This window comes from Strongylocentrotus purpuratus, unplaced genomic scaffold (assembly GCF_000002235.5).
Source record: "Strongylocentrotus purpuratus isolate Spur 01 unplaced genomic scaffold, Spur_5.0 spur5_scaffold_21, whole genome shotgun sequence".
In the NCBI taxonomy this organism is placed as follows: domain Eukaryota; kingdom Metazoa; phylum Echinodermata; class Echinoidea; order Camarodonta; family Strongylocentrotidae; genus Strongylocentrotus; species Strongylocentrotus purpuratus.
In genome coordinates, this window is record NW_022145607.1 from 4,469,079 (window position 1) to 4,484,776 (window position 15,698).

Genomic DNA, 15,698 nt, shown 5'->3' on the forward strand with positions numbered 1-15,698 from the left:
GTTGGTGATTATTATATTAATGCGGATGACGGTGTCGATGTTAATGAGTTTTGTGTTGAGGATAGGAAAGACCAATAAGCCTAGTAGACTAATTTATTCGTCTCCCGCCCTCGATTATTCTTCCTCTCCTCCCTCTTTTCCTTCTTCTTTTCTATTTCTCTCTCTCGCTCTCTCTTTCTCTCCCTCTTTCTCCCTCTCTCTCTCACTCTCTCTCTCTCTCTATATATATATCACCCTTATCTCTCCTCTCCTCATATCTACCCCCCCTTTCTCCTCTCCTCTCCTCATATCTCGCCCTCTTTCTACCTCTCTATGTCATCATTTTCTTATCTGATCTGATCTCATGTCTCAAGTTCTTTCGTTCTGTCCGCTCCTCTCCCTTCTCCTCTAACGCTTACTTCTTTCTTTATCTCTCGACGCCCTATCTCTCTCTCTCTCCCTCTCACTCTCTCTCTCTCTCTCTCTCTCCTCTCCCTCTCTCCTCTCTCTCTCTCTCACTCTCTCTCTCCCTCTCTCTCCTCTCTCTCCCTCTCACCCCCTCTCTCTCTCCCTCTCTCTCTCTCCTTCTCTCTCCTTCTCTCTCTCCCCCTCTCCCTCCCCCTCTCTCTCCCCCTCTCTCTCCCCCCTCTCTCTCTCTCTCGCGCTTTCTCTTTCTCCCCCTCTCCCTCTCTCTCTCTTGTCTTTATCTCTGTATATCACTTCTCTTTCTATCGCTTTACTATCTTCCTCCACTCCCTTCATCATTCACATTCTGTGAGAGATTCGGTGAGAGATGAAAATATATGGAATAAAAACCACCAAGGGATAATCTCGACTCATTTGACTATTACATCATTTAGAATTCCTTGATCATGCGACTAGTTTATTATCATGCTAACAGTGGTCCACTATATTACAACTATATTTCAATATTTGTGAAGCGCCCAATTATTATAATGAGTATAATGCAAATCATTCTTTAGAAATCGTAATAATCTGCAACGACTCAAGAATCAAAGTACGTTGCTCTATTGAAGTAAAAAAAAAGTAAAGAAAATGAACAATTATAAACGTTATCAGAATATTAGATGAATATCACGGCGATGACGTATGAACTATATTTACTAGATTACAGGGTATTCGCATTTGACTTTGAAAGTCTCGTATTGTTTGAAAGAAGGATGACAAATGAAAATTACTGAAGCGGAGAGAAAATAAAAGAGGGACAAAGGGAGAAAGAGCAGGAGAGAGAGAGAGAGACTACAGACTACACACACAGTATATCAGAACGTATTTATGAATCCTCACCGCCATGCACACCTCAGCCTCGGGGTACAGTCAAGATTTATCTTTCTATTCATTTTCCTATTTTCCACGATGATTGTTGTCATTAGAATCTCGGTTCAAAGTCCGTATCCTGACTATACATCATTAATGCACTATGGCCTCGATCAGTATTATATACATGGTCTGTGCTACGTGTTCAATCTGAGTTTCTAGCTTGTAGAGTGAACTTCCTCATATCGCATTATGCTGATTGACTATATTAACCCATGGGCTACCGTATGACCAGGTTTCAAGGGCTGTACACATGCTATAACTGCATACAGTATCAGATGGTTTTTGAAGAAAAAAAATCATAATCAATATTTTCTGGTACTTTTTCATGAAAATATAACAACATCTTAGACTTTAATATCTCAACACCCACTATGAAAACGTGTCTATGTGGATGTTAAAGCTTGAAAACAGGTATCTAATTGATTACAGGTGAATCTACTAAAGCACATTGACTGTTTATACAAAATTGACTAGATAGAGCTACAATCTAATGTTTTGTAAAGAAAATATAAAACACAGAGCAGCGGTCAAATAAGCCTGTATCCTGATTATATTTGTATTGTGCTTTTATGATTGGCCTAATGAATATTAATAATAATATTATTAATAACGTGATTAACATTTTCAATGCAGAATTATCGAGGACTATTTGAACAACACCTTAAATCCCTTTGCGAGGGCCATTTGGTGGTTTGTATAATAATTACATACTTATCGTTGGATTAAAGGTATATACATCGTACACAGAAAACGACACGATACCACACTCATCACTAGCAACATTATGAACAAAACAAAACCAAGGCAACAATAACAATCAACTTTGTAATTCAGCAATCAGATTCAAGCTAAGTTGTCTACGTTCGCGTTTGTAAAAGGAAACACATTTCGTTGAAACACAAATTGTGTGGTGTAAGGTGTTTTGCTTCAAACCAGCCAAAATGTCGTTTCTCAAACAATTTTCGAATATATTACGGACAATATAGTTCCACATACTAGTTTTCAATTCATTCGATTGCACCTTTGAGACCTATTATATTATACCAATAGTGTGCCATGTTCTTTAGTTTGTTGAAAGAGTGTCTGCATGTAAAGGACTTTGAACGAGTAGATCTATTTGTCTACGAACTAATGTAACATGATATCATGGTATAGTTCACATTACTATACTAGGGATGTAAGTGCGCTGCTGTTTCTTGAACTTACTTTATCATAAAAGGGATTAACTAATTCGCTACGACGTTTCATCGTGAAACTGTGATAACCTTCGCGCACAGCGTGCTTTAGCAACTCTCCGGTAAGAATAAGGCGGATGGCGCTCTGAATCTCACGCCAGGTGATGGTTGACTTCGTGTTGTACTTGGCGAGGCGGGAAGATTCGCTGGCAATTCGCTCGAAGATGTCCTTGACGAAGCTGTTCATGATGACCATGGCCCGACTGGAGATGCCGGTATTCGGATGAACCTGCTTGAGGACTTTGTAGATGTAGATTGCATAACTCTCCTTCCTTTTCTTGTTCCTCTTCTTGCCACCGCTGGGCCGAGGGGCCTTGGCTGCTTTCTTGGAGCCTTTCTTAGCCCTTTGAGCTGTTGGAGCCATGATGAAATAACTTTTCTGGTCTGTAAAGATTGAAGCGAACGAGTACGTCAAGCCAATATTCTTTCGATACATGTTGTACGTAGCTTGACTTCTTAAACAACAACAAATCTGGAAACAAACCTCTACAACTCTTCTTAATTTGTTAATAGACTAAGAGACAGCGCATTGTTTCCTCTGGAAAGGCGCTACAATTGTGTATGCATCCAACAAAAATACCATATTTTGTATCGCAGTTGTTAATTGCGATGCCTTCTGTCATTGCATGTAGAGGATCAAACCTCATGCTTCATCTAACATTTCATTTATAACCTCCTCCAAATTAACAATCAAAACAATACCGATTCTAAAAACTCTCAAGATAAATTTTAGAAGCTGTTCCTACTCTGGTCCGAAGGTGACGAACATTGTAAAAGTTGTAAAACAGCAACTTCAGACTTTTGACACGGGAATGGTCGCTGAGCAGAATGATATGACTAAAAACCAATTACCACAGACTTTATGCGCACAGAGCTACCAAGACATGAATCCTCCATATATATATATATATGTATAAGATCACGAAGCGGATCCTAATCATGATTGGTCAAGAGCGTAAACGTGACCAGGCATTTATTTTGCCGTTATTTTACTCTTGACTGGTCATTAGTAAATACTTATGATCGGTCATTAGTAAAATCATGTTATAAGTATCATTATATAAAACTAATAAAACATCTCATAAAACGAATAATACACATAATTTTGTTCGGGCATTAGTAAAATTACCCAAACTCGGTACCTTCGAAACAGTCCAAATACCCTCGGCTATCGCCTTGGACGTGTCAGACTGTTCCAAAGGTACCTTGTGTTAGTAATTCTTACTAATACCCTCATTAGTGTGTAGTATTTGTATAATGTTCCAAATAATCTTCAAGATGTATTACAGAAAATCACGACATATAATTATGACAAACCTATACTTGGCTAGCACAAGCGATATTGTGTGAATATTCTCTGAGTGAGTTGCAGAGAAAGTGAATGTTCCAAGTGAGATGCAGGAGGTTGGAATGAAGATAGAAGAAATTTGCTCCCAGTTCGGAAGTGTAAAGATGACGCTCTCAAATAGACGTGTTGACTCGATGAGAAAGCTTAGGAAAAGATTTGGTTTTAGAGCATGCAGTCAGTAAAGTACCACGAATTGAAACTTTTGAAAAAAAGAAAGGTCAGCCAACCACAATAAAAGTTAAAATAACACATACAAGGAACGATAGAGGATGTTATGAGAATTCATCAGGAAATTATATGAATGTGATAACAAAGATTTCGAGGTTCAACGTGCCTATAATGAACATGATACAACAAGTTCCATTGCATGTGGATACTGGCTGACAGTTTCTTGGCACCTTACCAGGGGTTGCTTGTCATTTCGATTTGTCACATAATTAAATATCAAGACAATCGACGTTTACTCGTTTGTAAAGGACTCTCTTTTGTTATCGACACCCGAATTTACCTGAACGTAGCATTCTAAATTTAGACAAATTGCTTTTTTAATTAAAAACAATCGTCACTAACCTCTTCATAAAGTCATTCCCAGTAGATATAAGAATAACAGGTTGTTTTTTTGTAACAATGGGCCACTTCCGTTTTTTTTTAGATGTAGCTGGAATTCATTTTTTCTGACTTCAAATCAATTTTGAAGTCGTCATAGCTACTATGGTAACCGGTAAATGTTACCCCACCATTGCATTACTCATATATGGATGTTTTTTATTTTTCTCATTGATGCTGCAAATCTGTTTTAAAAATTACAAAGGGGGGCCGTTTTTAAAAACTGAGCCAATGAAAAGGTTTCATTCATCTGTGAAATTCCATCGAGACAACAAGAGGTCGGGGAGGTCTATTGCGTCATAATTGTCGAGAAGGGGCTTCCCCTGATGAAGATAGCATTTTGTCTCCTTCTATTTACCGTAACTATTAAATGTTTAACATTTTGATCAAAACAAAACTCCCGGCACTGTCTATATTAGTTGTGATTGATTTAAATCCATCGCAACTTGAAACCAGTCGCAAGTCTGTAATACAGGGAAAGTTTGTAAGTTTTCGATTGATAGCGGACTAGCGGTCAATTTGGATCAATCGTAACCCTTGTATAAAAGCTGGCCTTTGTATCAAAATGAATGAAATGTGAATGTAGCAGTTCGATTCAAACAAATTCTCTTCATATTATCCAAAGTGAAGGATATAAATGTAGTTGAATTGATGTAATTTCACATCAAAATCATGTCTTAAAATATTGAGGAGTTCTTGCACGTATTACAATGGCAAACCATAGTGCCTTTTTACCAATTTATTTAAACACTTGTCATTCATTGCATTCGATATTAAAGCCCCACTGCACTACTTATAGCTACTTGCGCCCTCTATATAGCAAACAATGACTAATCGGTGACCATTGGTCCCCATGGTACCCTTTTCCTTATGTTAATTGAGAGCTCATTTGATGAGATAACCACCTATCAGTAACCATGCCGGGAGGTATAATCCCTCCTGGCCAAACAAGTGCAGTGGGGCTTTAAAAAGATCGTTTGAAATGTATAACACAGTTACATACGACTGCAGATATATTTGACTGATTAGACAATTGTATAATCTCATAATAAAAGGACTTTGACAACCATTGTAACCATTGGACACAGTTGACATTCATTTTATCCCATGTAAAATGGAAATTTATTAGATCTTATCATATAGTTTTTTTTCTTTTTCAAGTGGGTAACAAAAATAACATGTTGTATACATATCCATGTACATGGGTTACAAAGAAAATAGAAAATATCTATAGTTGAACCATACAAATTAAGTTAATCATATATCATGTCATATCAAACCTGTGAATTAGCTATAACTTAATAATATGTAGAGATTTGTGGCTGGAATTGAAATTCACAGAGTTCCAATAACGTATAAGTGATTCAAATAAAGGATATTTTTTAATCTTAAAAAGTAACTAAAAAATGTTGTTAAAGGGAGAACCAAAAGTTAGCACGAGTGCTAGTCGGGATTGGTTCTCCGAATATCTAAAACTGTCATATTAACATTTATTTTTTCCTAATATCATATTAGTTAAAGATACATTTAATATAAATCATGTGATTCATTCATCTCAAATCGAGTTTAAGTTGGAAATTAATGACATCGTATTATGTGTTACAGATTATTGAACACATTTGAGAATTCATTTCATCTGATACTCAAAATGTGTTTCTGACCATTCGAACGGTACCCCCAAATTATGTTACATTGTAATTTCCGTTATAAGTATTGTTATGAGATTTACCCATATACCATAATTTATACAACACGCAAGCAGGTAAATTATCAACACAAAAGATTTGATATGAATCACCAGTTGTCATTTTCTAAGCATCAATTCTATTATGAAGTAATGTAGGAATACACACTTGTATAATTATTTATAATATGTCCATGTATCTTTCAAATGATTGATTCCATATTTGTAATATTCCTAAAAACAAATTATTCATGTACACCATGTGAATGGAGTTTTCTAATAAATACAATCAAATACAAAACCTTTGGCAACTTTGTGTACCCTGCTAAAGGAGACATGTCTTCTTGAATAACTCACAGGGAGGTAATTTTAGCTCAGCCATTGAGGAAAGAATTAATTATCTATTTCAAAGGGAAATGTTACATGAGGAATGATTGTGCCATAAATGCCAGGAAAGGGGTTTCCCCGAATGACTCCAAACTCGTGGACAATAGGCCTGTTTTTATCAGGTTTGCCAAATAGCCGCTATTTCCGATCCAGAAAATTAGCCAGGTCACGAAATAGCGGGCTACTTGGCAAGTAAAGAGAGCTTGTGTCAATTTGCAAAATAGCCCGCTATTTGTGGTCCGTCTTCACCTGCCCAAAGACTCGCACTACGCGCGAACACTGAGCAAATTTTTCGAGCTCTAGTTCCGAGTTGATGAGGACGCGATTTTTAACTTCGGGCTAATTCCCCGAATACAAAAGGGCTATTTGGCAAACTCGAGCTCATGAAAACCGGCCTAATTAGGCGTTCTTTAAGCATTAATTCTTTGTTAAGTATTGAATCAGTAAAATAGAAATATAGTTGACGGAACCTTTGCGACTTCTCTTTCAATTTACATTTCAACGTAACAGACATGAATTTCAACCATCAATCTTCTAATCACCATTGACTAATTCAGTTCATGAGGTCATGATAGATTTCTGACTTCTTGAAACGCATGTTTTGTTATGATAACATAGTACACAAACTTCCTTCTTCTAACATTCCATGTATACGGGCATGCCATAGATTGATTACACTTGGAATGATGACAAAAATAACATTTAGCAATTTTCAGATACAGTCGCAATTATGATTGTGCAATGTACATAAAACTTAAGTGGTGTATCCAGAATCCAGACATTGATGGGGGTTAAGGATCCTCCGCGAAGGGGACAGGGGTACATGTAGGTATAGGGGTGTAAAGATATCGTCGCCTGCTTGCGAAAGGACGATATTTTTGGAATATACAATTTATATGATTCATGAGCTTATCTTTATACAGATCATAGTGAATTCGTTATTATGCAATGCTCTGACATTGGTTCTTTCAAATCTAGAATAAAATTGATATATTTACCACTAGTCCAATACATTTGGATCACTCTGAATATCAGATTGAATTGGGTTAATCAAAAGTGTTTCACTGGTGTTTTCTGGCCTAGGACATAATGGATGACTGTCCCACCTTATATACTAATTACAATGCAATGCGCTCAGAAACGTATTATTAAGCGATAAGAACAAATTAGACTAGTATTTATCATTATGTAACCGAGTTATTTGGCAACTGTGATACAGATCTACATCATAATACATGGAAGACTCGTCACTAAAAAACAAAGAATAAAGTGATCTATAAATCACCGCATCGATAATTGAAAGCGCCATTAATACATGCTTGAATTCAGTGATTAAACAATCATTGATAAGCATTAATTGTCCGATTATACTTAATATAAATCTACACATACCCCCAATACCAAGAACCTAATAGTGTTTTGTTTAAAATTCTCACTCGTGGAATGGAATAGAGTTTGTTAAAAGCCATGATTTCCCTTCACATTGTACAAGACAAGAGAGCATAATATAGAAACGAGTACAAAATATAATAATATTATTCAAAATTATTTGTCACGGTTGTCAGCTCCAGGCTGCCATTTGTACCGTTTGACGAAAAGTCGAATATTTACAAGACGCGGCTTAAATTTTCCTCACAAATCAGAAAAGAACATCTTTATCACTTTAGCTACTTGTATGAGAGGCTGTGACTATTTTTCGGAGATGGTTAACGCCTTTTCTTTTCCCATATACGAGAAGATGTTCCCCATCACAGGTCACCATCTTATCTGGTCTCAGGATGCTGAACCCCTCTCCTGCAATCAACCCATTAGCTAACCGAGGAGCAGCGAATTCAATGACCTTCTCTGGTTTGGCATGACCTGACTTAAGGTCACTCAGTTCCTCCACCATGCACTGTCCACTGGAAGCACCACAGGTCAGGTTGAAGAGAGAATTGGACGCCAGGTCAGTAGCGAGAATACTCATGCACTTTTCTTCAGATTCCTCCAGGAACACCTTTGTCTTGACCTTGCCGTCCTTGTCTAGGATGCATACCTGCTCTCCGTACATAGCAGAGTGAACAGCGATCCCCGAGTGTAGAGCATGGATGCCGTGGATAGGTATCATCTCTTCGATCTCAATAGTCTTAAGCCACTGAGTCCCAGATGGGTTGAAGACATGGATGTTACTCCCTCCGTACTGAGCAATCAGGATCTTACCGCTGCCATCTACCGCGACACACATCACTTCGGCTCCGCTCAAGAACTTCTCTGGAAAACTCAGATTCCGAAGGTGTCTCCAGGATTTATCATAGAGCGCCACCCGACCACTCCTGCTTCCGCAGACGATCACCGCCCCGTCGAGGGACGCGCAGTTGAATAACGGTGTTTTTTCTTCAATCACCATCCTCGTCGTCTTGTCTTCGATGTTGGTGACGTAAATGGAAGATGTCTTGACATCCTCTACCACTACTTCAGAGCCGTTGATGGAGCCCTTCAGAGCTGGCAGACCCACCATCGGCGCCACCTCAACCTTCTCTTCCAAGACCCACCTGTCTGAAGCTCCGCTTATTCGACCAACTTTCGGCCCTTCAAGTTCCATGAATGAGATCCCCAAAGCTGTCTCATGAAGTAGCTTTGCCAGCCCCTCGACTCCGCAAGATGGGGATTTACTCTTCGAGCTGCCGTCTCCACCATTCTTGTGATGTCCTGATCGTTTCTTGGTAAGCTGAGCGTGAAGCTTCGGTGACCTTGATAAACCTTTCGTTTTCAGTTTGTTAGCACTTTTCATGATATCATCTCCCAATGAATGAATATGTTCCACAAGTTCAAATCTCTTTTCAACGATCTTTTGACGCCTTTTCTCGATATCGTTATGATTCTGTCTCAGTCTCTCGTCCCGTCTCTTGTACAATCGTCGAATATCTCGTTCAGTTTCCTGGTTGATGAGCGCTGCCATTTTGTATCGGTCGTCCTCAGCCTTACTGAGCTCTCTCTCGGTAGCAGCAATAACTTCCAACTCTACATCTTTCATATGCTGGTCGATATCAAGACTGCTCTCTATTGAATCACCTCGACTTAAATCTCTCTTCTCGTCGTCCTTCTGAGCAGCCTCACCTAACGACTCTGCTCCACGAACCTCGCTCTCTGCCATACTTTCAGTCTCGTTTTCGCCTAAATATCGACTATCTTTACCGCACCCGGAATAGGAATTCTGCAAAGTGCCTACATTTGATAGTGCACAGTGTGAGCTCTTTCCTTCCGCCGTCCCAAAGCTTAGTATCCAACTTCCTCTTTTCATGGTTCAATAGCTCGCTATGATCTGCACTCGTGAACTGTTCGATGAATAATAATACCGCAGTGTCAATACCGTCTGCACGCCTGAAAATTGAAAGAAGTGCAAATATTTTGTCAGGCCTCGATATAATGAAATATGACATTGGTGTGTGACCCCATGAATCGAAAGATGTTAGCATTGCGTTTAATGGTGACACGTCGTATGTGGAAGAACATTTTGTCTGATTATCAGTAATGGTAATTGATTAATTTGTCTTTCTTCCTCATTTATCAAATTGCTCGTTAAAGTACTAATTATATATCATATACTGAATTTCCTTCTACTTTCTACAACATGCATCAAGTTGTAGCTGGTAAAATGAACGGTCAATTTTGCAAGAAGCCAATCCAGCACTACTGCTTGTTCTACTTTATAAACCACTACTATTACTTCAAAATACTTCTGCTACTTTACTACAACAACTACTACTACATTTTGTAACTGCATGCATATGAATTTTTCGACCCCTGTTTGTGCGTTCACTGGGAGGCAGTGCACTGGGATCGTTAAATCGGATTAGCCCATAGGCCCCAAACCCTGTACTTTTGTGTAGCTGTGCGTCCGACCATGAAAGGACTGGGTTCAAATGAAAAGAAAATTCACATTCGTAACTAACATACTGCTATAATCAATACGTACATATATATATAAGAAAAGAAAGAAGCATTGAATCAATGAGAATGATGGTTGAGAACATAAATTTCCAATACCCACTGCAATAAACAGAGGAATCCACGCGTAACCCCCTTTGATAAAAATGGTACGGCCCAATAGTCAAATGGGCAATCGGGGGGCGGATCCAGGATTTTCCAAAAGGGGGCGTGAAATGTACGGAATTGCGAGGGCGAAGCCTTTCCGGCGTGGGGTCCGGGAAAATGTTGAACCTTAAGATGCTCTATGGTACATTCTAAGGCATTTCTGAATGCGTAAACTGGACGTTTATGTGAATACTTCATAGCTTTTTCCTGCATTCTCCAAGAAATCGATCATGACAAGTTCAGCAATGGCGAAGTTGGAATACTACATTTGTATTTTCCAAAAGGGGAGGGGACCGTGAAATGTACCAAGTAGCAAAATGGTGAAGGTAAGTTGTGGCGCCTACGTTGTAAGCGTGCCCGATCGCCCTGCGAACCCTGAGTAAATTTCTCGAGTTTGAGTTTCGAGCTGATGAAGACTCGATTTGTTACTTCGGGCTAATTTCCCGATTCACAAACGATTAGTTATCCGAAATGCCCATATTTCTTAGGTGCATCGTTGCATGCATGGGCATCTTTCACGTCGTCTGGTAAAAAAAAACCTACAACCCCCTCACCCCCGTTCTTCCACAAGTCCTGTTTTCACCTCCTATCCCTTCTATACGCTAGTTATCATTTGCTCGTTCAAGGCACCTCTTCACCATGTTGGTTGCAATTACTTAATAATGAGAGGTTGTTATTTTTCTTCTGTCTCGTTGCCCCATTCGATGTTAGTTTTTAAAAGTTGTATCGTGCTATAACTCTTGCTTTTTGTCAATAGAGATGACCTAGATAATAAGTAGCAGATATACTCAATAATTACGAACGAAACGATAATACTTGCCTTATAACGTGTTAATCGCCTCTTGATAGATTGTCTTAAAGCTCAACGTGCAATCTGTGCGTCTCTTGCTTGTGAACACGAAGATGTCTTGTCGAGGAAGTGAAGAATGGTCTTGCCAGATATATAAGATAATCAGACAAGTGAAAATATTGAACATTTGTTGTCATGGTAAACCCAGCCGACGTCAAGGGTCGGTGTATGTTATTTCCTTAAATGGAGTGTGATATTTCTCTTCTCACTATTCCATTTTTATCTCTCTCTCTCTCTCTTCCTCTTTCATTTTCTCTCGTCATGCTCTCTCATCATACATATTTTCTTGCCTGAAGGATCATGTTCCATCTCCTTTCTCGTTCCCTATCTACAATGTTTTCCTTGTATACTCTCGCGGTCGCCATCTGTTTATGCGATGAAATAGAGAATGTTTTAGGATCCGTGCCAACAAATCCACACAACACGTACTCTAGAGTATTGCCTTGTCTCAAGTCATCGAGATGTATATTAATGTTCCTCGTGGTTCCATAAAAGGCCTGATCGTATCCAACTCATAGACTTTGTCAGGCTCCCCATAGCAATAACATGAAATCGATCATCGTGGATTATGTCTTCTCGTATACGTTAACATTAATAATTGTCAAAAAGAGATGATTCTATTATGGTGGGGAATGATTATGATTGTGATTATGATTGTGATAACGATGATGACGACGGGATGATGATAATGATGATATAATGATGGTGAATGTGATGATACTAGGGATGTTGATAAGGAGGAAGATGATGATGACGATGGTGATGTTGAAAACGGGATGAGGAGGATTGCTAATTTTAGGAATCAGAATAATTGCATTATAAGGACTTGGGTTACAAATCTAGTTTCCATTATAGCAAATTTGTGTCAGTACTCAGTAGGACCTGTTTTTCACATACATGCATCGGTATCACAAATTATCGTTTTAAATATTTCCTCATCATGCTGGCATTTGTCTTCATGAATTGATATCGTTGGTGCGATTATGTCCTTTCAATAGTTAAAACATGGACAAACTTTCCTTAACCCAAACATTTTCAATCCATTTTAATATTTGGGCAGATTTACCGCTCATATTGGCACTTAGAGAGTTATGTTAATTATTTTAACAATATCTGTAATATTTCATGTTCTGTTCACATATTGTAGGACATTCGAAACAACAGGACAGGTGCCTTTCTCATCATGCGAGGGGAGGAGTTGGAACCCGTTGAAAATGGCTTCCTCGATTCCGAGAATGAGGATGGGTTGGACAACCTGAGCAAGGCAGCCAGGGTAGAAGGAGATGATGACGATGATGAAGACGATGATGATGAGGAAGAGGAATGTCTACCACTTTTACAAAGAGACTATCAGCAGTTAAGAACTTTGATTCTGCGACTCAAATCAGCTATCTATCCGTGACGGTGACGGTAACATTAACCGTGGCAAATGAAGATTATGATATCATGCCTTCGTGCTAATGACTGAATTTCTGAAGGGAGATCAAAAACATGTTTCAGCTTTGCAAATCACCTGATTGATAGTCTTTTCCTGATGGACGTGACGCATAATTGTGACAACTGTTAAACAGATCATACTGACATGCATTGTATAGGCAAATAAATCTTTCTTGGTGAATAAAATATTAAAGTAAGGCGATCGTATTTAACTCTTGTTCTCTTCATTGGAATGAATGTCAGGTGACGTGGATCTATTACGCAAAAGGAGAAAAGACATGGTGTTATTGTGCCTAAACGACGTGTTGCTAAAGAAACAAGGAACTTGGAAATGTTATTTCCTCCTAGTGATCTTTCAATGTCAATTTCAACTTTAGTTAGAGAGGAGGAAACCAGGCATTCCAACAGAAACATGTACTTGACAGGAACGTGATATGGAGCTCATTACGGACCGATAATAATTAATAACAGCAAACTCATGTGGTCAGGGTTTTAATTATTTGTTCTTTCTTTATTAAATGACATCATGTTTAAAGTCAATGAACTGAATAGAATGAAAGCAAGAATAAGAGGTTTGGAACTCCTATCCCGGCCCTGCCGCTCGCTCGCTCGCAGTGGTATTGCAAGATACCATTTATTGTTTTGTCGTGTGAAAGGTATCGTTTCTTAATTTATGTATTTTTATTCATACTATCAAGTAAATAGTTAAATTTCCTTTCAACTCATGCATCTCAAAGAAAACATCATCATCACCAGTATCACCTTTCTAACAAGATTGGGAGGGGTTTGAAGTAACAAAAACTATGTTTCTATTTTATCAAAGGATCCTGTTTTCCTCCATGCCCTACCTCCACTAGTGACGCTCAGTAAGCCTACCAACTTTGCCCTGAGGAAAGAAAGCCAGTTGATACAAGCTAGATGTTATAATCATTATTATCCAAATAAGGAAATAACTGTACAACACATCAATGCAAGTAGATAGTATCAAATATAATGTACACCGTAGGATTGTGAAACCATTGTACATCTATGGAGGGCATCCCGATTGGTTCTCATATATGCCACCCCCTTGCCATTGTGTTTGTGATACTTTGTTTACACTCTCCTTTCAATGCCCAAATAAGGTAGAGAAAATGAAAGTTATTGTTTATGATTGCAGTACTCATAATTTGTACATACACGTTTCATGAAATGTTATACTAATGTTTGTTCAATTCATACGTGACCAATTAAGGCTTATTCCATGCCATTTGCGAATGGGATCAGGAACTCTTATGAGGCTTATATAGAAATTATTTCTTTCCACGGACCGAGTTAGAGTGGAACAAAACGGTGCGTTTGGAATAGGGGAGGGGGCTGTCGCCAAAATTTGCTGGCAGCTATCATGTTCTTTTTCTAATATTCTCCACAGAAAAGGATTGTTATGAAATTATTAATGCCAATAAGATTGTTTGCAAAAAAGTTGGTACTCAAATTTAAACTACTCAAACTTAAACGCTCCTGAATTTGCAAAACCTGTTGTAGATTTCATTGTTGTTGTCTAATAATTAATTACCGTTTACTATCTCGAATGTGATTCACAAATGTGATGTCTTGTAGCGCTCTTCATAATACCACCAAGTACGTGCAAATGTACTATCAACTTCATGTGCAATACAATTAACATTTTTATTTCAAGTTTTCTCAAAAGTGTATTTGAGTTAAGAAGGTAAACATTCCTTTTATGTTTTGTGTACAGAGGGCAATATATTTTCAAATGAAATTCTTTTGAGGTGCAATTAGATGTATTTATGTTTTTTCTCCACCCGTGTATACCCTTGCTTGATATTTTGTATAACCCATCGTTTATGTTTTAGTTGTTTGTGTTTATTTTGTTGTTGTAGCGAATAACAAGTCTCATACTAGCTTGAGTTATACATGTAACTATGTACCAGGGGTACAATTTATTACATTGGAGTACAGTACTTGTCCAATGTACTGCAGCTAGGAGAAGAAAAGTTATATGCCAGAGTTAAGGATATAGACAAATATAGCATATTTTCGACTTGAGGAAAAGGGCCTTTTAAAACATTTATAAAAGCTTGAGAATATATACGATGTGTATGTGTATACCCTGATTTGCATGTATTAGACTCGAAGCTCCCAGTAAAATATTTCGGTGAATGTAAATGGCGGGAGGCATAACACGCTAAAAGCAATCCTTTATTTCCCTCATTACAAACAGAAGGAAACAAATGTGCCAAAATATATATTTTTCATGTATGCAATATTTGCTATGCCTTCAACCTTGCTGCATAACCGATCAAATAAGTCTGAACATTACTCAGCCAAAATTGTGTTTTATTTTGTTAAAAGATTGTTACGGACCATAAGTCAGAAGGCTGTACAGTTTGATTTGCTCATTTCATGACTTGTATACCCATTACCTACTCAACGATGGGGAATGTGACAATTCAGTTGACAATGTGATTATTGTTTCTATTTTGTTTTGTTAATTTGTTATTTTTTGCTCCATTGATGTAAAATGACCATTCCTATTTGATGTCAATGTGTATACATGTAGTTTTGCATACCCATGAAATTATCTGTTTGGATCCAGAAGGGCGTTCACTCATGCTTTATTACAGAGTGAACGCCCTTCTGGCTATAAACAGATGAAATATATATTTCTGCTTAAGATGAAGAAAGGTGTATATCATCTGTTCGGATCCAGAGGGACGTTAACTCTGTGTTAAAGTCACATAGAAGTCAGCTCTC

The 15,698-nt window shown here is 38.1% G+C and overlaps 3 protein-coding genes across 4 annotated transcripts in view; 1 reads left to right on the forward strand and 2 right to left on the reverse strand.

Moving 5' to 3' along the window:
- The window catches only part of LOC105445770, a 72,805-nt gene extending 57,132 nt beyond the window's left edge, over positions 1 to 15,673 (forward strand). For both annotated transcript variants that reach the window (XM_030995298.1, XM_030995300.1), the window contains exon 51: positions 12,652 to 15,673. In XM_030995298.1, the coding sequence (XP_030851158.1) occupies positions 12,652 to 12,906 (255 nt within the window). In that variant the 3' untranslated portion in view covers positions 12,907 to 15,673. The remainder of the gene's footprint in view (positions 1 to 12,651) is intronic.
- Positions 795 to 4,990, reverse strand: LOC579785 (histone H2B.2, embryonic-like). The gene is made up of 2 exons (XM_011681668.2): positions 3,873 to 4,990; positions 795 to 2,939 (listed from the first exon to the last, which is right to left on the reverse strand). Exon 2 carries the CDS (start codon positions 2,917 to 2,919, stop codon positions 2,485 to 2,487), a length of 435 nt encoding a protein of 144 aa, XP_011679970.2. The 5' UTR covers positions 2,920 to 2,939; positions 3,873 to 4,990; the 3' UTR covers positions 795 to 2,484.
- LOC100890279 lies at positions 5,735 to 11,735 on the reverse strand. Its single transcript, XM_003729412.3, has 2 exons — positions 11,475 to 11,735; positions 5,735 to 9,940 (listed from the first exon to the last, which is right to left on the reverse strand). Exon 2 carries the CDS (start codon positions 9,858 to 9,860, stop codon positions 8,244 to 8,246), a length of 1,617 nt encoding a protein of 538 aa, XP_003729460.2. The 5' UTR covers positions 9,861 to 9,940; positions 11,475 to 11,735; the 3' UTR covers positions 5,735 to 8,243.
- Positions 15,674 to 15,698: the final 25 nt, after the last annotated feature.